Below are 23,114 nucleotides of genomic sequence, written 5' to 3'. Positions count from 1 at the left end.
AAGAAAGAAAGAAAGAAAGAAAGAAAGAAAGAAAGAAAGAAAGAAAGGAAGGAAGGAAGGAAGGAAGGAAGGAAGAAAGAAAGAAAGAAAGAAAGAAAGAAAGAAAGAAAGAAAGAAAGAAAGAAAGAAAGAAAATGCAAAGGTCCTGAGGCTGGAATGAGCCAGCAAGTTCAAAAAGAGACAAAGTCAGGCCAGTGCGGGCTGTGACAGAAGACGTGAGGGAGGGGAGGCAAGTAAGGTGGGGGGGGCTCCAGGTCAGGTCAGGCATGGCCTGTGGGGTTGTGGCCTGGATCTAGGTTCTGTTTCATTTTATTTCATTTTCCATCAGTTTTGTTGACATACAATTTACATATAATAAAACGCACCAACTTTAAGTATACAATTTTATGGGTTTTGAGCTGTGCGTAGGATTGCATAGCCACCATGTCGATCGAGACATTACACCTTTCCACCAGCTTAAAATGTTCCCTCCTGCCCCTTTGCGGTCAATCTCCCCCCGGCCCTGGTCCCAAGTGACCACTAGCGTCTGCTTTCTGTCACTCTAGTTTTGTTTTTCTAAAGTATAATATAAATGGCACCCCACAGCATGAGGTCGGTGGTGGCAGTCGCCTAAGCGATCCATGCCTCCTGATACTGGGCAACCCCTTCCCTGGCATGGGACCCGCATCCACAGACTTGTTTCAGTGATAGGTCAACAGTGACGAAACATCACTCCCAGGATCAGCTTGTAAAAAAACTGTGACTTGGGTCTAGCTGGCACTCTATTTGCTCACTTTGACGAAGCCAGCAGCCAGTTGAGAGCCGATATGGCAAGAGGCTCAGAGGGCCGGGAACGGGGGACTGTCAGCCCCTGGTCCAACAGAGCTGACAAACCTCTAGATGACTGTGGCCCTGGCCAATATCTTAGTCACAGCTTTGTGAGAGACAGAGCTGGGACCCTGACCTACAAAAGCTGGGTGATAACTGTGCTGTTTTATCCACCCTGTCCGTGGCCATTTGTCACACAGCATGAATTCCTAGCACAGTAGTAACAAAGCAGACTTCTTTCACTTAGTACAATGTTTGAGATTCACCCACATAGTAGTGTGGATTGGATGTTTATTGTTTTATTGCTGAGGAGTGTTCCTTTGTATGAGTATACCCCAGTTTGCCTCCACCCACCTGCTGATGGACATTCGGGCTGTACCCAGTTTTCGTCCATTTGGAATACAGCTGCTTTGAATGCTCAAGTGCAAGTCTTTGAGTGGTCACACATTCTCATTTTCTTGGAATAAATACCTACTTCTAGGATTGTGGGATCTTAGTTTATGAGAAACTACCAATCTATATTGGTGTGGCTGTACCATTTTGTATTCCCACCAGCGAGGGATAAGATTTTCAGATGCTCTGCTTCCCTATCCACATGTGCTTAGGAGTCTTTAATTTTGGCCATTTTTGTAACTATGTAGAGACATCTCATCGTGGGTTTAATGTGCATTTTCTTAATGACTGTTGACACTGAGCATCTCTTCATGTGCTTCTTCAAATCTTTTGTCAAGATTTAAAAATGAGATCGTTGGTCTTCTTATTGAGTTGTAAGAATTCTTTGTATATTGTAGATACAAGTGCTTTGTTGGATGTATGTTTTGCAAATACTTCCTCCCAGTCTGAGCTTATCTATTCATTTTTCCTCCCTTTTTCTCTTTCTTTCTTTCTTTCTTTCTTTATCCTTTCTTTCTTTCTTTCTTTCTTTCTTTCTTTCTTTCTTTCGACAGAGAGAGTGTGCATGCACACATGCAAGCAAGCAGGGTGGGGAGGGGCAGAGACAGAGAATCTCAAGCACGCTCCACATTCAATGCAGAGCCTGACACGGGGCTCAATCTCACGACCCTGGGATCATGACTTGAGCCAAAATCAAGAGTCAGATGCCCAAGTGACTGAGCCACCCAGGTGTCCCATTGTCTATTCATTTTTTGCAACTATTCTTTCAAGAGGTAAAGGTTGGGTGTGTATGTATGTATTTTGAGACAGAGAGAGCATGAGCAGGGTAGGGGCAGAGAGGGAGAGACAGTATCCCAAGCAGGCCCTGCACTGTCTGCAGAGTCCAACTCACAAACCTTGACCTGAGCCACAATCAAGAGCTGGACATTTAACCGACTGAGCCACCAAGGCACCACAAAGTTTTTAATCTTGATGAAATCCATTTTGTCAATTTTCCCTTATAGCTCATGCTCCACCTGGGCCCCCCTTTTCTAAGTGGCCTGGGAGCTTTCTCCAGGCAAGAAGTGGGGATCCCCAAAGGGCTCACCTAACTTGCTCCCATCTCTCAGGGATCATTGTCCTTAATTCCCTGGTGTCCAAAAACCTGACAGCTGATGTCACTTTGTATATACATATTTTGTTCAGTTTCTTAGTTGTTTCAGGCAGGAAGGTAAATCTGTCTCTGTTACGCCATCTCAGTCAAAAGCAGAAGCTTGCCGTCGTTTAAAAATTTTTTTTAGGGGCGCCTGGGTGGCGCAGTCGGTTAAGCGTCCGACTTCAGCCAGGTCACGATCTCGCGGTCCGGGAGTTCGAGCCCCGCGTCAGGCTCTGGGCTGATGGCTCGGAGTCTGGAGCCTGTTTCCGATTCTGTGTCTCCCTCTCTCTCTGCCCCTCCCCCGTTCATGCTCTGTCTCTCTCTGTCCCAAAAATAAATAAACGTTGGGAAAAAAAATAAATAAATAAAAAATAAAATTTTTTTTTAAATAACAGCTTTATTGCCATATAATTCACGTGCCATAAACTTGCTTTCACTTTTCAAAGCTATTCTGAGTACAGAAGTTTCAATGGTCAGTGGTTTTTATTTGTTTTTCTTCTTTTCTCTCAGTGTCTTCGAGTTGTTGCCCCATGGTCCCTGGATGGTGTGGTTGCTCTCACTCAAAAAGATTATTGACGTCACTTTGTTGCTCTGTATGCAATGCATTTTTTTCTCTGAGCGTTCTAAAGAGTTTTTCTTTAATTCTCATTTTCATCAATTTGATTATGATGTGCCCTGGTGCGATTTTCCTATATTTATTCTGCTTGAGGTTTGTTGAGCTTCTTGGATCTGTGGGCTTATTGTTTTCATCAAGTTTGGAAGATTTTCAGCCACTTTGGCAGCAAGTTTCCTATCCCCTGGGGTCCTTGCCAGGGTATTAAATCCATATCCTGAGAGAATGCCTTATGTCAACAAACTCTCCCTTTTATAGTCGCGTTTGGCCCCCTGATCAAGCACCTTCAAAATCCATTCCATGGCTCATTCTCGCAGCTCCTTTGGCAGATGGCCCCTGTTAGCCTTAAAAATAAAACTTCCAGTTACCTTACCAGCAAAAGATAGGTTTATCGGGGAATAAAAGAGAATTGCCACGTGGGCAAGCAAACTACAGCAAAACCACTGGTGATTCCAAAGAGCAAAGGGGAGGCGGACTCTTTTAAAGAGCAAAGAGGGGGAACGTAAGTTGGGCCGGCGGTTATAGGCAAAAGGTCCAGGGGAGCAAACTAGGAGTTTGAAGTGAAGTGTCTTCTCATTGGCTGGGCTGTGAGAGTCTCCCATTGGCTGGGCTTGTTAGTCTCTCATTGGCTGGACTTGCGATCGTCTCTCATTGGCTGGGCTGTTGCTGGGGTGATAAGTAAAGCCTTTCTTCCTGCAGGTGGAGTAGTCTGAAGTAGCATCCACCCGCAGGGTCCCTCTCCTCTTGGGTGAGCAGTCGATGAGGCGTGGTAGGGCCTGAGAGCGCCCCCTGCATAACCTCCCAGCTACATTTTAGCGATTTTTTCTGCTACTAATTTTCACACCCCTTTCTCTCTTATCAGGCCCAGCATTGATTTAATGAGGCTATGCTACGACTTTTCCCCAGTTGTCCGGCTGGCAACCAGGAGGGGGTGGGGGTGCAGATACTGAAAGGGACCTTGTTGTCTTGTTTTCGAAGCCTCTACAGAATCTTCCCGTAAGGGAACGCTAGCTCTTCCTAGTTAGGGGTGAGCAACCGTTGCAGGCTCTAAAGCTTCAGAAAAGTCTGAGGAGCCAAAACCTTTAGGGGCATCCACCCAGATATACTCATCGGATGTGTCAAGGTTTTCCCAACCAGGACCCTGACCTTGGCATTGCAAAGCTACCTTGAGTGAGATTCAAGGCAGCTCTATTTTTAATTTTTTGAGGAAACTTCATGCTGTTTTCCATAGTGCTTGCATCGATTTACATGTCCACCAAAGTGCACAAGGATTCCGTTTTCTCTACGTCCTCGCCAACTCTTGTTAATTCTTGTCTGTTTGATAGTAGCCATTCTAACAGGTGTGAGGGGATATCTCAGTGTGGTTTTGATTTGCATTTCCCCAATGATTAGTGACGTTGAGCATCTTTCAATGTACCTGTTGGACATCTGTATGTCTTTGTTTTCCTTGGGACAATGTCTATTCAAATACTCTGCCCATTTTTTTTTTTTTAATCGTCAAATGGTTAACATACAGTGTAGTTTTGGCTTCAGGAGTAGATTCCCATAATTCATCACTTACAGACAACACCCAGTGGTCATTCCAACAAGTGCTCTCCTCAATGCCCATCACCCATTTTTCCCACCCTCCCAACCTCCCACCCACATCAACTCTCAGTGTCTCTGTATTTAAGAATCTCTTATGGTTTCCCTCCCTCTCTGTTTGTATCTTATTTTTCCTTCCATTCCCCTACGATCATCTGTTAAGTTTCTCAAAATCCACATATGAGTGAAATCATCTATCTGTCTTTTCTGACTTATTTCACTTAGCATAATATACTCCAGTTCCATCCACGTTGCTGCAAATGTACTCTGCCCATTTCTTAGTTGGATTGTTTGGATTTTTTGCTATTGAGTTGTGTGAGTTCTTTATATATTTTGGACATTAATGCTTTACCAGATACATGATTTGCCAATATTGTCTCCCATTCCATAGGCTGCTTTTTATTTTGTGGATGGCTTCCTTTGCTGTGCAGACGGTGTTTAGTTTGATATAGTCCCGCTTGTTCATTTTTGCTTTTGTCACCTTTGCATTTGGTGCCAATACACTTACTTTCGGTTGTTAACTGTCTCCAACTTCTCAGATCCCTGGACGGGGTGCCAGTGCCAGTCAGCATCAGCGAGATCATCGTGCTTGCATGTCTCTGTCACCCTCCCAAACAGACATCCTTCTCAGTCACTGTACTAACCACTCTTCTCCCAATTTATTCCTGGTGAAAATGTTGCCAGTGGGCTGCCTCCTTGTTCAAGGCGTCCACACACTATGCGGGATGAGCTGCTCACTACCAGCTGGGCAGCGAGTGATCTAGTTACAAATCCCCGCCTCACCATCTACTTTCTCAGACCATTGCTGCTACCAACCCTGTTAATTTGGGTCCTCTAGTAAGCATACCGCGAGATGCCATTCAGAATGCAAGAGATTCACTGGGGGCTCATGGCTATGAAAGATCAGGAGTGGGGGTGGGGAGTGAAATTGGGCCGAGGAAGTCGGCAGACTGCAATACTGATCTGAAGCCTGTGAATGGAAAAGTGGGAAGAAGTAGGATCGGGCAGAGAGAATCTAACTCTAATGCAAATCTAGCGAAGTTTGGGCCAACCCAAAGGAAGGGGTTGGAGGAACTTTGGCGCAGAGATTGTCCATTAGAGGAGTCCCGGGTTGATGGGTATGGTCCACCTAGAGCCCCCGCCATGCTCCATCTCTGACCAGAGACGACCCAGAAAGAGAGTGAACTCAGCGTACTGAACCTGGCGGGCAGCCAGCTGCACTCCTAGCAGTTGAATGAAAATTCTCTCTGGAAGGGAGATCAGAGTGGAGCCTCCCCCATGGCTGGCTGCTACCACAGAATAGTCACTTAGTATCCTAGCATCTGTCAAAGATGATCAATGAAGATTTTATTTTTTTAATGCGCTCATGGATATTAACACATTTGCCATGCTTCAATCTGTTATATTTACTTTTCTTTTTGATACTCAAATTGTCCTTACTTTGGCTAGTGGGAGCGCCTCCGGCTAGCGAATCCTCTGATGCAATGCTAGTCTCACTGATAATTTCCTTGCTTTCTGTTGACAAGAGGCTCCAGGACCATCTTGTGTGGTTTTTGTTTTTTTTTTTTTTGATGTTTATTTATTTATTATGAGGGAAAGACAGTGCCTGTGCAAGGGGGGAGGGGCAGTCTGGAATCCCAAAGCAGGCTCTGCACTGTCTGCACAGAGCCCAACACAGGGCTCAAACCCACAAACCGGGAGATCATGACCTGAGTCGAAATCAAGAGTCAGATGCTTAACCAACGGAGCCCCCCCATCATGTGTGCTTTCTGCCTCAGGTCTGAAATCAGTCATCTTCCTATGAAGCTATGGTTTGTTTTGGTGGGAAATGGCATGCAGGGACAACAATCTGGGTGCTAAGAGTGCTCGCTTGTCCTGAATTGGTTTGTTTTCAGACCAGTGCAGCCCAGGAGAACAATGAGAACTTTTTATATCTGCCCTAATATAGCAGCTACTAGCCACACGGGGCTATTGAACGCTTGAAACCAAGAAATGGAATTCTTAATGTTATTTAATTGAAATGTTTCTCTTACAGTAAAATATACATGACATAAATGTTACCTTTTTAACCACTTTTAAGTGTACAGGTCACAACATTGTGCACATTCACATTATTTGCAACCATCACCACCGCCCGTGGCCAAAACCCTTCCATTTTCCCAAACTGAAACTCTGCCCCATTAAACACTAACTCCCCATTTCACACCCACCCCCGCCGCACAGTAAAGCAACCACTGCTTTACTTCCTGTCTCTCTGAATTTGACTACTCCATGTACCTCATAGAAGTGAAATCAAACAATATTTCTTCTTTTGTGTCTGGCTTTTTTCACTCAGCATAATGTCTTCAAAGTTTACCCATGTTGTATGTGTCAGAATTTCCTTTCTTTTTATGGCTAAATAGTCTATTATATCTATATATACATATCACATTTTGTTTTTCCATTCTTCCACTGATGGACATTTGGGTCGTTTCCACCTTTTGGCTATTATGAATAACACTGCTATGAACATTGGTGTAAAGATATCTGTTCAAGTATTTAATTTTAATTAATTAAAAAAAATTTTTAATTTATTCATTTTTGAGAGACAGACTGTGAGTGGGGGAGGGGCAGAGAGAGAGAGACACACACACAGAATCTGAAACAGGCTCTAGGCTCCGAGCTGTCAGCACAGAGCCTGACACAGGGATCAAACTCACCAACCGTGAGATCATGACCTGAGCCAAAGTCGGACGCTTAACCGACTGAGCCACCCAGGCTCCCCTTTTTAATTTAATTTTCAATTTAAATAGCCACATGTGTCCAGTGGCTACCATATTGGACAGTTCTAGACCTTTCCAGTGGATAGAGCTGAGAAATACATTTTTAAAAGATATTAAGTCATACTAATATTTCCCATTGAAATCCAAGATTACAGGTTTTTAACTTATTTTCCATCTCTTCTCTCAAGCTAAAAGCATTGATATTTAAAAGCATCTAATATTTAAAAAAATTTTAACGTTTATTCAATTTTGAGAGGTAGAGACAGAGCATGAGCAGGGAAGGGGGAGAGAGAGGGAGACACAGAATCCAAAACAGGCTCCAGGCTCTGAGCTGTCAGCACAGAGCCTGACGTGGGGCTCGAATTCACAAACTGCGAGATCCTGACCTGAGCCAAAGTTGGAGGCTCAACCTACTGAGCCACCCAGGTGCCCTTATTGGCTCCTAATATTAACCACACTACTTAATTGCTCTATCCCACTTCACACAATTCCAAAATAGCAACGGCAATATTATTCCCAAGACCAGGATTAATGCAAACAGTTTGAGATTTCTTTGCAGCTCTTTTTGCTCAGTTTGAGACTTCTTTGCAGCTGCCATTTCTTTGCAGCTACTTACGTACAAAGTGTTGGGTTTTAATGTCACTTGAATTATTTTCTGTGTGGTTAAGCCCCCAACCTGACATACCGTTAGGATCATTTGTTTCATTTTGCTTCCGATTTTTAGGAATTGATTTACTTTTGGCTTTGTCATTACACAGTTCCAAAGCCAAAGGGACAAGCACACGTGGAGAAATCTAGTTTCTGCACACACCTCACCTTCCTGACCCTTGTGGGTAACCGTTTGAACGTTACTTTTCAAGGTAGGAAAATAGCCACGTACATTCTTATTGCTTCTACCCCTTCTTAGTAAAATACCATACACGCTGTTCTGTAACTTTATTATTATCTTTCTTAACAACACGTTCTGAAGGCCACTCTGGGACAGAACATGGGAGCAGTCTTTCACAGCTGCTCCAGGGCGCGGCTGCACACCTTCCCGACACTTTCTTCCCGCAGCTCCTACTGGTGAACACTGGAGTGTTTCCAGTCTTTGCTCCCCTTTCCTTCTACAGTAGAAAGTGTATTGATGGTTAATGTGGAAAGGCCCAGAAAGGCAAAGCTGGGGAGAAAGAAGCCCCGCCATGTCGCCATGTGCGTGGGTGGGGAAGAGAAGTAGAATTGCTGGTAAAGGGGCTACCACCGGGGGCTGATACGGTGACCTCGGTCTCCCCGAGGTCCCTCACTCTGAGCAGGGAGAAGCCCTGGCCAACACCAGCGGGCGATGAGGGCGCAGGAGCGTGCTGCCACCGGCTGGCTCCCACCGTTCCCACCTTTGCTGCGCTTTTTGCGAGGCTTGGTGGCCCTGATGGATCGTCTTCCCTGCACAAACTTAAAGGACTTCCTGGACCTCACTGTGGCACCAGGAGGCAGGGGTCAAAACCAGCACGCGGCTAGCGGGGCCAACCACCTTGCAAGTCACATGCAAGTCTCTGCAAAGGCAGAGGTGCACCCACGCCCTCGGGTGGCCGGACGCCCCCTGCGTGGCCTGGCGGGAGGTGCCCTTCGTCACACACACTCCCGCGCCAGGCAGGTCGCCTGACAGGAAAGGCGGGCAGGAGTTACGGTATAACGGCGACCCCGGGCCTCGGGGGACGGGGGAAGGGGGGGAGCGAGGCGAGGCTCGATTCCGCTCCAGCGCAGCCGGCACGCTGTGCCCGCTCCCCCCCCCCCCCTCCTTGCGCAAAGCAGGGCAAATGCCGATTTTACGTGAACACACCTAGTTTTTAGGCTTGACAGCCCGTCCGAACTTAAGTCGCCTTGGGCCAAACCCGGAGCGCCGACCCGGCGCCGGGTCCGGTCCTCCCGGCCGCGCAGTCCTCTCCGAGCCCTTCCGCACGCGGCCTGCATCCCGGGCGCACTGCGCTTGCGCGGGGCGCGCCGGACAGAACCATCGCGAGAACGGGGGTTGCGTGCGGCGCGCGAGCTCCCCCGCCGCGTGGGGCCGCCCGTTGCCATGGAGCCTCCCGCCGCCGACGCCGCCGACGCGGAGCTTCGGAGGAGCTGCCGTGCGCGCCGTTCCGACCCGCTCCGGTCGGCAGAGAGGTGGGTCCGTCCGCCTCGTAGCTCCTCGGACGCGGCCCAGCGCCTTCGCCGCCCAAGTCCTGCCGGGCCGGCGCCTGCTTGCGGCGGGTCTCGGGGGCCCTGCGCCCGACGGTGCGCGCCCGCCGCGTGTGGTCGCCGCGCCTCCGCCGCGGCGGTGAGGGGACCTCGGGCGGGGTAGGAGGGCGCCCTGCGGAGTCCCCAGGGCCTCCCGACTCGGTTCTGCAAAGGATAACCGGGTCTGGGAAGCGGGAGGGCCTCCGCTCCGACGTCGTCCACCAGCGGATACTCGTTTATCCGCTCGCAGTTTGGGCTTGAGCGAGCCTTCCTTGAACGTGTGCAAGGACTGGGCACTGAGCAGGTGAGGAGCAGGTGGGGACTGGGCACTTATTAGGTGAGGGACAGATGAGGAGCAGGTGCCGAGCAAGTGAGGGGGCAGGTGGGGGGCAGGTGGGGCCTGGGCGCCGAGCACGTGAGCAGGCCCCAGTCTGGTCTGCAGCAGCTCAGAAGACTCCCGCACTCACTCTCTGCGGGTAAGCCATGCGGAAATTCATGCGCACAGCGTACACATTGGTTTTAAAGTGAACATCGGTGGCGACCCCCCAAGTCCAGAAATAAAAGCGTGTTATGACTGCACAAGTCAACCCACCCCTCTCCTGCCTGGCAGACCTCCCCCCAGGACCATGAGCTGGTTTGTGAGTCTAACTCCCTTGCTTTTCTCTAGGTGTCCCACCTATGTGTGCATTCCTAAGCAATATGATTAAATTCCACATGTTGTTAAACTTCATATAAATGGAATGATACGGTGTATATTCTTTTTCAATTTTGAAACAACCCCAAGTTGGCATAAAAGTTGCAAGTTGAACACCAACAATCTTCCTTTTCCTGAAGCATTTGAGAGTGAGTAGCTTGCATGAAGCTTTATCACCACCACCGTACTTTTGAGCATTTCCTACCTGCAAGGGCCCTCTCGGGCATGACCATGGTCCACATGACCATCAAGGTCAAGAGAGTCACATGGATGTGTCACTACTGCTGGTCCTCAGCCCAGTCAAGCACATTTTGACAGTTGATCCCGTAAAGTCACAAAAGCAAAAGGACTCAGTCTGGGACGTCGCACAGCACTCGGTCATCATAGCGACTTAGTGTTTGTTCGGTGTCTTTCGGTCCACAGCATTCCCCAGCCTTTCTTTGGCCCCCATGATCCTGGCACCTTTGATGGCTGCAGGCAGTGACTTTGTAGAAAGCTCTTCCATTTGGGTTGTCTGATGTTTCCTCAAGATTAGATTCGCATTATGCATCCTTGGCAGAAAAGTCACAGAACTTATGCACAACTTTCGTCATCCCATTCCATCCTGTCAGGTGGCTCATGGTGGCCCATTTGTCACATTACAGATGATGTTTGCGTTGATCACTTAATCAAAGTGGTGTCTGCCAATGTCTCCGCTGGGAAGTTACTTTTCCCCTCTGTAATGAACGCGTATTTTGTTGGGAGATACTTTGAGGCTAGTGGCCGCGTCACCTTCCCAGGCTTGAGCTGGGCGGCTCACCGCGGGCTCCCCCTCCACCCTGCTTGGGCTCTGATGCCCTTCTCAGCGCTGCCTTCCTCCTACTCGGGCCCTGACAGCCAGCTCTGGGCCACCCTGGGTCCTACTTTGCCTGCCCCTCCTGGGGAACCTAGTCCAGAAGCTTCCAGAGGGAAGAAGGGTGAGTGCTGTGCACCATCTTCCCATCAGTCGTGTGGAAGAGGCCCACCCGCTCTGTGACACGGCGCCGGCTCCTTCCTCGTTACCATCCAGCACTCTGTAGGCCGGATCACGCTGTCGGTGTTTTCTGCTGTTGGTGGCCAGGGGGCTTTGTTCCCAGAGTTGCTGCTGCTCTCTGAGGTCGTGTTATGTCTCCTGTTGTTTAAGTCTGTGATGAATTGAATTGTGTTTCTTCAGGGGAAAAAAAAAAAATCATAGGTTGAAGCTCTAACCCCTGGCATCTCAGAATGTGACCTCATTTGGGAATAGGGTCACTGGGGATGGAATTCAGTAAGATGAGGTCACAGTGGAGGAGAGTGGGCCCCTGATCCCATATGTCAGGTGTCTTTATACAAAGGAGGTATTTAAGGGGTGTCTGGGTGGCTCAGTAGGTCGAGCGTCTGACTTGGGCTCGGGTCATGATCTTGAGGTTCATGAGTTTGAGCCCCGCGTCGGGCTCTGTGCTGCCAGATTCTGTCTCCCTCTATCTCCGCCCCTCCCCCGCTCATGCTCTGTTTCTCTCTCCTTCCAAAATAAATAAACATTAAAAAAAAAAAAAAGAGGTATTTGAACGTAGATGTGCACTCAGAGCATCACACGGAGGTTGGAGTTGCCCTGCCACAGGCCAGGAACTCTCGGAACCTGGGAGGGAGGCCTGGGACAGACCCTGCTGTCGTGCTTCAGAGGGAACAAGGCCCTGCCGGCACCTTGATGTCAGATTCCTGGCCTCCGGAAGTGTGAGAGAATACACTTCCGTTGTCCTGAGACGCCCGCTGTGCCACGCTTGTGCTGTGACAGCTCCGGGACATGAGCATAACGGCTGAGACTTTCCGTAGGGCACACACCTAGGAGAGGAACCACTGAGTCAGAGAGTAGGGGGGCGCAGAATGGTGCCCAGAGAGATCCAAGACCTAATCCTTGGAATTTGGGAATATGTTAGATGATGCGGCAGGGGAACTGACGTTGTTACCCAGGTGTCTGGAGATGGGGAGATTGTCCTGGATTATCCACATGTGCCCAGTGCAGACACAGGGTCCTCAGAAGTAGGACAGGGAGGCAGGAGAGAGAGAGTCAGGGGGCCCCAGGAGAAAGACCACACTGACGCTGCTGGCTTTGAAGGCGGTCCAGTGGGCCCAGGAGTGTGCGTGACCTCTGGAAACAAAAATCCTCCCTAGAGCGTCCAGAAGGGAACGCTGTCCTGCCCACACGTTGATTTTCACCCAGTGAGACTCATTTCAGAATCCGACGTCAGGATCGTAAGGCAGTAAATCTGTGAAGTCACTGGATTTGTGGGAAGTTGTTGCAGCAGCGGCGGGAGAGCCGCACGGAGGCGCGCGCTCATTAACTCTACCGGGTGACGCCGGCCTCTCTGGAAGTAATTGTCCCCGCTCTCGCTCCCACGCTCCCGCCATGGCCAAGTGAACGTTCCCGCTGCTTCACTCACACACCTGCCACTGTCGGGCTTGTGATGTCTTACCAAGTGTGATGACCACGTAACTATAGGAGATTGTGACTTTAATTTTCGTTTCCCTAATTACAAATGAGGTTGGACAATTGTTGTTGTTGTTCATTACCAAGAAATAGTTTATCGTCCAGAGCACGACTTGGCTAAGAGTGAAAGGGAAACACTCTTTTTTTTTTTTTTTTAACGTTTATTTATTTTTGAGACAGAGACAGAGCATGAACGGGGGAGGGTCAGAGAGAGAGGGAGACACAGAATCTGAAACAGGCTCTAGGCTCTGAGCAGTCAGCACAGAGCCCGACGTGGGGCTCGAACTCACATACTGAGAGATCGTGACCTGAGCCAAAGTCGGACGCTCAATCAACTGAGCCACCCAGGCGCCCGAAATACTCTTAATAATGCCAGGAAAACAGGCATGAAGTGGGGCACGCGGTCACACTGGACACATGGCTGCCCCCACTTCCTGGCCATTTGAATGTCCTCAATGGTTAAGTGCCTGTGTGGGTCCTGCCATTGCCCCCGGACTGCCACCTTCTTTACTGATTTGTGGGTAATCCTTGCGTGGTCTTGATGGAGGACCTTTAGGATAATGTGTTGAATTTATCTTCTGGCTTGTAACTTTTTTCTCACTCTCCCAAGGGCATCATCTGAATGACAGTTTTTAATTTAAATGTACGTGACCACCTGCCAGCTTTTCCTCTCATGGCTAATGACTTTGGTGTCCTGTGTAAGAAACCCTGGAGGAGCCTGGGTGGCTCACTCAGTTGAACATATGACTTTGGCTCAGGTCACGATCTCACGGTTCGTGGGTTTGGGCCGGTAAATACAGCTCCAACGGCTGAAGACTCACTTTTCGCATAACTGCAAAATCATCATCAACCCCAACAAAATTAACGCGAATTTCTTTTTTTTTTTTTTTTTTAATTTTTTTTTTTCAACGTTTATTTATTTTTGGGACAGAGAGAGACAGAGCATGAACGGGGGAGGAGCAGAGAGAGAGGGAGACACAGAATCGGAAACAGGCTCCAGGCTCTGAGCCATCAGCCCAGAGCCCGACGCGGGGCTCGAACCCACGGACCGTGAGATCGTGACCTGAGCTGAAGTCGGACGCTTAACCGACTGCGCCACCCAGGCGCCCCTAACGCGAATTTCTTAATAAAATCTAATGCCAATTTGTGTTCACTTTCCCACATGATCTCAAAAACGTCTTTTACACTTGCTTCCAAACAGGACCCCCACACCGCAGGAGGTGGACTTTTGTCTTCCGGACCTTTTCACTTAAAAAGGCCTCCCGATCCCTCTTTCCCCCATGACACCCACTTGTTGGAAGTGTCAGGATCATCTGTTCCATGTATTTATTATTTAGGCCTCCTTTGCCGTCACCCGGTGAGGCTCCGTCATTTCCTCGTTAGCGGTCCTGCACCCTTTTGTTGTGTTTGTCCTTACGCAGTTCGTATTTTTTGGTGGATTGTAAATGGCAGCTTTTCCAAATCTTTGATAAATGGGAATATATTTGGTTTTTATTATTGCATTTATATCTAACGACATTACGACATCGTCTCAATAACTTTCATGAGGGAGGTCTGTATACTCATTTGGATTTCCTATGTACACGGCTACGTTATCTGAAAACATTGCCTTTCTGAATGCCTTTTTGGTCCTTTTACCCCTAAAGGTTCTAGCTGGGAGGCAGGAGTGCCAGTGGAAGGAAGTAGCTCAGGGAAGCCCTTGTTTTGTTTTCCGTCTTTTTCTTTTTTTAATTTTTTATTCACCTTTTGAGGGGGGGGGAGGGGCAGAGAGAATCCGAAGCAGGCTCTAGGCTCCAGCTCTCAGCATGGAGCCTGACACTGGGCTCGAACCCACGAACTGTGAGATCACGACCCGAGCCAAAGTCGGACACTTAACCAACTGAGCCACCCAGGCGCCCCTGTTTTCCGTCTTAAAAGAGCATTTTTAACGTCTAGGATGATGCGTGATGCCTCCTGTCCATTGTCGGCAGCGTGTAGCCTTTGTTACATGAAGGGAGACTGTTCCTAATGTAAGATTGCCAAGTTTTTTTTTAAAGCATAAGTGGCATGTTGAAGTTTATCAATACTTTTTCCCCACACTTGTCGAGTTGATCATATAATTCTCTTCCTTCGGTCTGTTACCGGGGTGAATTAAGCTGACTTCCGATGCTAAGTAAACGCGCCGTGGTCCTGAAGTTTTATGCCGTGTTGACACTGCGGATCCAGGCCAACGATGCCTCTCTCTGTATTTTCGTGTCTGCGCTCTGAACGACAGGAGCTCCCCGTCTCCGGTCTCCGCTGTTGGTGTCGGGCTCTGGTGACGAAGGCTGCGTGAGCCCCACGAGAGAAGTCCGGACCTGCCTGTCCCTCCGGGAGGGGGTGCGTGTGAACCCAGTGGTCTGCGCCTGGCGTGTTTCCCACAACTGGATGGGGAAGGCTCTGAGCCTGGAGTGTTCTTCCTGGGAATGCATTTGACTATTGATTGAGTTTCTTTTATGTTTATGGGACTTTGGAAGGTTTTTTTGGTCAAACAATTCTGATTAGTAATATTTCTCTAATAATCTGTCCGTTGTCTACATTTTCAAATTTACTGGCATAAAGTTGTTCATGACTTCTTTAGTTTTTAATGTTTTCCTGACATATTTATCAATTTTAGTCTTTTAAAAATACAAACTCTTGGTTTCCAGGAACATCTCGATCACATACGTTCGTTTCTGTTGCATGAATTGTTAATATTTTCAATCTGCTTTCTTCCACTTTCTTTGGGTTCATCTCGCAGTTCTTTCTGTAGCCACTCGAACTGGGTGTTTCGTGCATTAACTTTTAGCCTTTTCCTAATGCCGTATATGTGTGAAGTTCAGGAGTTTGCTCTGCGTGGGGTCAGCTGCGCTATGGTTGATTGGAGCTACTGTCCTTGTAACTCAGCTCAAAGTATTTTACTGTTTCCAGCATGATTTTTTTCCCTTGACCCATGGGTTATTTAGAAGTATGTTTCTTATTTTCTAGAAATACTTCTCTATTTGTTACTGATTTGGGCTGGTGACTTTTGGTCAGAGAACAAGCTTTTTATGATTGTTTTTATTGAGGAATAATTGGCATACGATATTAATATTGTGTTTGTTTCAGGTCCACCCCGTAGTGATTTGATATTGTACATTGCAGAGTCACCACCGTGACAAGTATAGTCACCGTCTGCCACCACACAAAGCTGTCACAGTATAACTGACTATGTTCCTTATGCTGTACAAAGCCTTGTACATTTTAGTCTCTTAAAATCTATTGAGACCTGCTTCGGGCCCAGGAGACGGCTTTTGTAAATATTCAGTGTGTGTCTTCAGGGAGCACTTACAATTCTGTCGCTGGTATGCTCTCTGTATGTCTGTCACGTTCAGTTTGTTAATGATGTCGAGTGTCATTAATGACTTCTGCTATCTGCTTTTGTTATCAGTTCCTGAGAGCGGTGTGTGAAATTTTCCCACGAGAGTTTGCATTTTGACTTCTTCCTTGTTCTGTCGATCTGTGCCGTTTCCTCTGTGACTCCATTAGTGAACACACGTGGATGTAAAATTGTCGCTTCGGGACGCCGGGGTGGCTCAGTCAGTTGAATGTCTGACTTTGGCTCAGGGTAAGGCCCCACAGTTCATGGGTTTGAGCCCTGCATCGAGCTCTGTGCTGACAACTCGGAGCCTGGAACCTGCTTTGGATTCTGTGTCTCCCTCTCTCTCTCTCTGCCCCTCTGCCACTTGCCCTCTGTCTCTCTCTCTCTCTCTCAAAAATAAACATTAAAAAAATTTCAGTGCTTCTGTAAGCTTGTGTTTTAGATGTCTCTCCAATAGTGCACAGTTAGATTTTTTGGTTGTTGCTATGGGTCTTTTAATCCAATTTAAAAGGAGACCTTTTTTTTTTGTTTTTTTTTTTTTGTTGTTGTTGTTTTGTTACACCTTGGCCCTTTCACCTGTTTACAATCTTGCCTTCACTTAGATTTTGACCTGATGATTTCTTACTTTCTAGTCAATTCTTCAAGGTTCTTAAGGCAATTAACATACAATTTTATGCGGCATTTGTGGTTATTTTTAGTGTGATGGCTGGCACGCTGGACAGCCACATGCCTAAAATGGAAATGGAAGTTCCAACTGCTTCTTACGCACGTTTTAGCAAATCTGTTTCCGATTCTACTTCATCCCCATAGACACGGAGTTCTGGGGCCTTCCACGGGCAGTGGGGCGCACGTGGGTTTTTATGGCTCAAGTTTTCCCCTGGAGGTCGGTCCGTACCTCTGCCTGCAGGGCTGCTACCGCCTCACACTCCCGGCTTCTGTTTTGTTCAAACTGTTTATTCTGCCATTTGCCGTGTCCTTGTAGATGCGTGTGTGGAAAAAACTGAATCCTTCTGCTGTGGTTTTAGTGAGAATTTAAGAGGCATCAGAGGCTCCCTGTCTGGAACTGCCCTGTTTCACTGGACATTCAAAGTGCATGTGGTTCAGCGGCACCTGGTGGCTCAGTCTGTTGAGCGTGTGACTCTTGATTTCATCTCAGGTCATGATCTCGTGGTTCGTGAGATCGAGCCCCATGTCGGGATCTGCGCTGACAGCATGGAGCATGCTTGGGATTCATTCTCTCCCTCTCCCTCTCCCTCTCCCTCTCCCTCTCCCTCTCCCTCTCCCTCTCCCTCTCCCTCCCCCTCCCTCTCTCTCTCTCTCTCTCTCTCTCAAAGTAAATAAATAAACATTAAAAAACAAGAAGTGTCGGGGCACCTGGGTGGCTCAGTCAGTTAAGCGTCCGACTTCGGCCCAGGTCATGATCTCACGGTCTGTGAGTTTGAGCCCCGCATCGGGCTCTGTGCTGACGGCTCGGGGCCTGGAGCTGCTTCGGACTCTGTGTCTCCCTCTCTCTCTGCCCCTCCCCCACTCATGCTCTGTCTCTCTCTATCAAAAATAAATAAAATGTAAAAAAAAAAATTAAAAAAGAAGTGTATGTGGTTTAATGTCATCTTCAATGGAACTGTATGTGTGATGATCCACCTCGTACCAGGCTGCCATCCGTCCGGGGGACAATTGAGCTGCGCTGTGATGAGCACATGGAGTTCATGAGCGCGAGCAGAACAGACTCGGCCACTTTGTAAATATGTTCTAAAAGCTCTGCCATTCACAGATGGGGGGGGGGGTTAATAGGTTTTCTCAAGTGGGAGGAATATTGTTGGCATTTGACAAGATGCCTTGAAATTTTGCCTCTCAGAACTGTAATGCGTGATTGTTTCTTTGCAGCATTTTTAAAAAGGAATCGCTGGCCTTGACTTATTATTGATTCATCCAGGAAACATTATTAGGCTTTGAAAATATTTTTCAGTCAATTATTCCGAAGCAATTGTAAAGTGAAACATGAAAGACAAATTCATCTACAATTGTAGCATCTCCTACATAATATCAACATTCTGCACGGAGTTCTGGGCAGGCAGGCTCCTAAGGTCCCTCAAAGAACTAAAGCGTGAGGGATGTTCTGAAATTCCTTAAGGGTTGCTTCTGACCTGCCCCGTAACACGCGACGTGCTATATAGCACGCACATCCCGAAGGTTCATTTGGATGAGGTTTGATCATCACGTGTGCAACCACCGCTAGAAATGATGCAGAACACCCCCCACCCCACTGTGCCCCTCGCGCCCCTCCCACTCCTTGCCTTTGACCCCAGATCCACGGCCGCCGGCAGGTAGTTTTGCCTGAATGGGGGTTTCCCGGTTCTCTTCCGTGTGTGGCTTCCTTCACCTCCGGCGAGGCTCCTGAGACACGCTCTCGTGCGCATCCGTTCGGTTCCTTCTTGTTCCCGAGCAGCAGCACGTGCTCACGATGACGGGCGCTTGGGTTGTTTCCCGGCTGGGGGCCCTCTGGGTAAGCACTCGTGTGCCAGGTTGTTTGAGGGATGTGTTCTGGTTTCTCCCGGGCACGTCCTGGAGGAGGATTTCCGGGTCACGTGCTGGGCCAGTGTTCGTATTTTCGATTTGGGGCGTTCTCACAGGTGCGCAGCAGTGTCTCGTGATGGTCTTACTTCACGTTTCCCCGGGGACTGATGCTGCGGCGCGAAGTGTCACAAGCTCGTTGGCCATTTGTGTATCTCCTCTTGCCACGTCTGTTCTAAAATTCCTGCCCCTTTTCAGTCGGAGTTTGGACTTTATGTTGTTGATGTTTAGGGGCTCTTTATATATTCTGGATATACGACTGTTGTCAGATTTCTCTGCTGCGGATGTTTTCTCCTAGTCTGGGCTTGTCCATTTTCTTTTCTTCTTTTTTACAAAAGTTTATTTATTTATTTTGAGAGAGAGAGGGAGGGAGGGAGCGTGCGCCTGGGAGGGACAGAGAGAGAGGGAAGGAGGGAGAATCCTTAGCAGGCTCTGCGCTGTCACCACAGAGCCCGTCGTGGGGCTTGAGCCCACGAACCATGAGATCATAACCTGAGCCAAAGCCAAGAGTTGGGTGCTAAACTGACTGAGCCGCCCAGGTGCCCCTCATCCATTTTCTTAATGTCTTTTTACAAGAGAAATTGTTAATGCGTATGAAATCCGATATTTATGTTTTTTAACTATGATCCTATTCATCTATACCTGTTACAATTTTTTTTGTAGCTAATTTCTGCTTCCCAAGATGGAAGAAGACGCTAACCAGTTAACTACGAAGGAGCTTTTGGACAATGTCCCGATTGCGGAAGATGGTAATAAAAGTCTTTTCACAGATAACCCGGTGTTTTGGCAACAATGAAGATAAATGATGTGCTTTAGAGTTTCCCTGAATTCCTTTTCTTTAGAAAGACTATATCTATCTTTTAGCCTTATTTTTTTTCCTCAAAGGTTATATCATTCTGTCTTTAGTCGGAAAAAAAAAGATAAATTATGGCCGAGATTCTTGAAAGCGACAGATTATAGTTTTCTCGTTTCCAGCGTCTCTATTGAGAAATAGATGCCATTTTTATCCCTTTGATTGTGACCTATTTTGGTTTTCTTTCCCTGGAAGTTTATAGATTTAAAAATAATCCGATAATCCAAGATAGGCCTTGATTTGGGCTAGTGCTGGACACCAGGCGAGACCATCAAACCTGGACTAGTTTCCTCGGTTCTCCATCTAACTGCAGCGCGGCTCGTTTCTCAGTTTCTGAGCTGTGGTGAGGTGAGGTGAAGCGTGAGGTGAGGTGTGGTTAGGTAGGTGGGGTGAGGAACTGTGAGGTGAGGTGAGGTGTGGTGAGGTGAGCTGAGGAGTTGTAAGGTGAGGTGATGTGTGGTGAGCTGAGGTGAGGTGAGGTGGGGTATGGTATTTGTGACGTTTGGTGAGGTGAAGTGAGGTGAGGTACGGTAAGGTGAGGCGTGGTGAGGGGAGGCACGGTGAGGTGAGGTGAGGTGTGGTGAGGTGAGGTGAGGTGAGGAGTTGTGAGATGAGTTATGGTGTGGTGACGTGAGGTGATGTGTGGTGAGCTGGGGTGAGAGGTGAGGTGAGGTGTGGTGAGGTGAAGTGGGATATGGTGAGGTGAGTGAGGCGAGGTGTGTTGAGATGAGACGTGTGGTATGCTATGATGTCGTTTGTGGTGTTGTGAGGGTTAGGTGTGGTGAGGTGAGATGAAAGGGGAGAGGTGAGTTTGGTGAGGGGAGGTGTGGTGAGGTGAAGTGAGGTAAGTTGTGGTTAGGTGTTGTGGTTAGACGAGGTGATGTGTGGTGAGCTGAGGTGAGGTTGGTGAGATGAGAAGAGGTGAGGTGTGGCGAGATAAGCTGAAGTGAGGCGAGGTGCTTTGAGGTGAAGTGTGGTGAGCTGAGCTGTGGTGAAGTGTTGTGAGGAGAAGTGAGGTGTGGTGAGGTGTGGTACAGTGAGGTGAGTTGTGGCGAGATGAGGTGAGATACGGTGAGGTGAAGTCAGCTGAGGTGCAGTGAGCGTGGTGAGGTGAGGTGAGGTGAGGTGAGGTGAGGCGTGGTGAGGTGAGGTTGGTGAGGTGAGAAGAGGTGAGGTGTGGCAAGGCAAGCTGAGGTGAGGAGTTGGGAGGTGAGGTATGGGGGGACGTATTAATTCGTCCCCGCCTTGCCGTCTTCCCAAACGTATAGGCTTTTCGTCTACTCTCTTCCTCCTGTACTCCCTGTGATTTTCACTGGCGCCCTGTTGAATTCCTTTGTAGTCATTTTCACTGAGATTTAATGAAGGGGAGAGAGAAATTGCGGAAGTTCGATTGGCCATGTTTGGCTCGAAGTCTACAGTGGTTCTCTAAGATGATAATTCTCAAACTTTTTTGTCAGAGAACCCCTTTACATTCTTAAAAGTCGTTGCAACCAGAAAGTGTTTTTTCTGTCGGTTACTATTTTTTGTTTAACTTTTTAATGTTTATTTGTTTTTGAGAGAGAGACAGAGCATGAGCAGGGGAGGGGCAGAGAGAGAGGGAGACAGAATCTGAAGCAGGCTGCAGGCTCTGAACTGTCAGCACAGAGCCTGATGTGGGGCTCGAACCCATGAACCGTGAGATCATGACTTGAGCCGAAGTCGGACGCTTAACCGACTGGGCCGCCCAGGGGCCCCTCTGCCCTGTTTATTTTGATGCTCAATTTGTTCTAAATTTGGCCGGTAGGACCCTTCCCACTTCTGTGTTCTCTTAACATTCTTTAAGCGGGACTGAGCCACCCAGACACCCCTATGTCAGTTACATTTTTTAATATCGAGTGTATTAAAAATTAAAGCTGAAAAGCTTTTTATACGTATTCAGTGCAAACGGCAAAACTGAACCTGTTGTATGTAACGAAAAGAGTCTGGCTCGTCAGAAGACAGCTGGATTCCCGTTCGGGCGTGTTAGTCTGTCGTGACACAGACGTCACGTGGACTTTGGGAAACTCCATTCCACACTCGTGAAATGAGAGTGAAAGGACAAACGATGTTTCAGTACTACTAGGAAAATAGTTTTGACCGAAGACGCTCCGAGAGAGTTCTAGGCACTCCCACCAGGGTTCCCCGCGCCGCGCTTTGACAACCATTGCTCTAAGGCCATCAGCATCGTCGCCTGCAGATGCGAGCTTGTCTAGGTTCGTCCCAGTGCTTCAGACTTGAACGTCTGCATCTACTTTGTGTTTTTTCTCTTGCCTGGATTTCTAGAAAGAGATGAACCAGAGGCTCCAGAGTTCCAGGCTGAATTTCTTCCTCCGGCAGCTGAGAAGGGTGCCGACTCGGGAGGCCGCCGGTAACTATGCCCGGGCGGGCCCCTTGCTCCCCGCCCCCCAGCCTGGGCACCCCCGGCCGAAAGGTGGAGCCGGGCGGGGGCGAGCAGCGCGCGAGGGCCGCCGCTGTCCTTCCGCATTAAGCCCGGGGAACGCCGATGCTGACCCAAGTGGGAAGAAAACAGCCGCCCCAGCCAGGTTCCAGGCCTGCGGCCTGCGGAGGCCCTTGGGCCGCCTGGAGACGCCGCAGGAGGAGAAAGAGCGGCTCGGTCAGAAAACCAGGTGGGCTCGGCGACGGCGGCGGGGGGGCGGGGCGAGCAGGGGGCGGGGCGGCCGTCGTGGGCGGGGCGACCCGTGCTCCGGAGGCTTCGGCTGGCTCTGCCGGGCCTCCGACCCTCGCGACCTCGGGGCCGGCCTCGATGGACGGATCTCCCCCTGCCCTCCTGGCCGTCACGTGAGGCGTGCAGACGGTGTCCCCGTCGGTCGTGCGGGGCCCGGGCCTCGCTGGTGGCCTGCGTGGGGCTGGGCCCGGGGTCCGCTCCGGCTTGACCCGCGCTAACACTGGTAGCGCATGTTCCCCAAACGTCCGCGAAGAGAAGGTCATACGGGAAAGTGGAAAACACACGGTCCCCGCTGTGACCCACGTGCCCCTGCGCACCTTCGCCTGTGGGTGCGTGTGCCTGTGATTTCTGTCTGCTGAGTTGTGTGACCGCCGCCTGCAGGCATCACTCCTGCCTACTTGTCCCCGGAGCAAGTAAAAACCTCCTTCCACCGGACCTCCGCACGGTTCCTCCCCTGAGGAAGTGGGCATCTCCCGGCCGCGCAACCACGGCGGTTCCCTGCGTGTCCTCCAGGCTGGCTTAGAGCCCGCGCTCTGGGTTTGGTCCTGCTGTTCTCATCACAGGAGCTAGAGTTTTGAATCGGATTCGATCCAGGCCCACACGTTGGTCGCTTGTCCTGTCGGGTCTGGGAGTTCTAGAACGCTGACGAGGTGCTGCAGCTGTGTGCCGGGTGTGCGGCCCTCCCAGGCCTCTCCCCGGTGCCCTTACACGCCTGGCCACGTTCACGTGTGCCGGTTCCCGTGAACTCTCATTTGGGCTGAGGTCACACAGGTGGCCCCTCTGAAGGGCTTTCGGGAAACAAGACCCTGATCAGGCAGCTTGATTGTGTGAGAGAAATCCCTGGAAAGATGATGTCACCTCAGCTCCTAACCTGGGCAAGGGGGACAGATGACCGGGGCCCCTGGCCTGGGCGAGGGGGGACTGATGACCGGGGCCCCTGGCCTGGGTGAGGGGGGACA

The 23,114-nt window shown here is 49.2% G+C and overlaps 1 protein-coding gene and 1 long non-coding RNA gene across 10 annotated transcripts in view; one reads left to right on the top strand and one right to left on the bottom strand.

Annotated features, from left to right (window-relative positions):
• Positions 1–9,271, bottom strand: part of LOC121019381 (uncharacterized) — a 10,129-nt gene extending 858 nt beyond the window's left edge. Inside the window, exon 1 of the long non-coding RNA XR_005785559.1 lies at positions 9,111–9,271. This is a non-coding gene — a long non-coding RNA (uncharacterized LOC121019381). The remainder of the gene's footprint in view (positions 1–9,110) is intronic.
• A 58-nt stretch (positions 9,272–9,329) lies between these two features.
• Positions 9,330–23,114, top strand: part of CFAP74 (cilia and flagella associated protein 74) — a 64,767-nt gene continuing 50,982 nt past the window's right edge. For 5 of the 9 annotated variants that reach the window (XR_005785557.1, XM_040458749.1, XM_040458725.1 and 2 more), the window contains exons 1-3: positions 9,340–9,436; positions 19,262–19,347; positions 21,753–22,096. Coding sequence is in view for 8 of the 9 variants with exons in the window: in XM_040458749.1 (XP_040314683.1) it covers positions 19,327–19,347; positions 21,753–22,096 (365 nt within the window). In the remaining variant the exon portion in view is untranslated. Of the gene's footprint in view, positions 9,437–9,619; positions 9,795–19,261; positions 19,348–21,752; positions 22,097–23,114 lie in introns of those variants that run through there. The other 4 variants (XM_040458734.1, XM_040458742.1, XM_040458715.1 and 1 more) reach the window with 4 other exon arrangements.

Source organism: Herpailurus yagouaroundi, unplaced genomic scaffold, assembly GCF_014898765.1.
Source record: "Herpailurus yagouaroundi ecotype Mexico unplaced genomic scaffold, PumYag 77, whole genome shotgun sequence".
In the NCBI taxonomy this organism is placed as follows: domain Eukaryota; kingdom Metazoa; phylum Chordata; class Mammalia; order Carnivora; family Felidae; genus Herpailurus; species Herpailurus yagouaroundi.
This window is presented reverse-complemented; position numbering and strand designations above follow the sequence as displayed.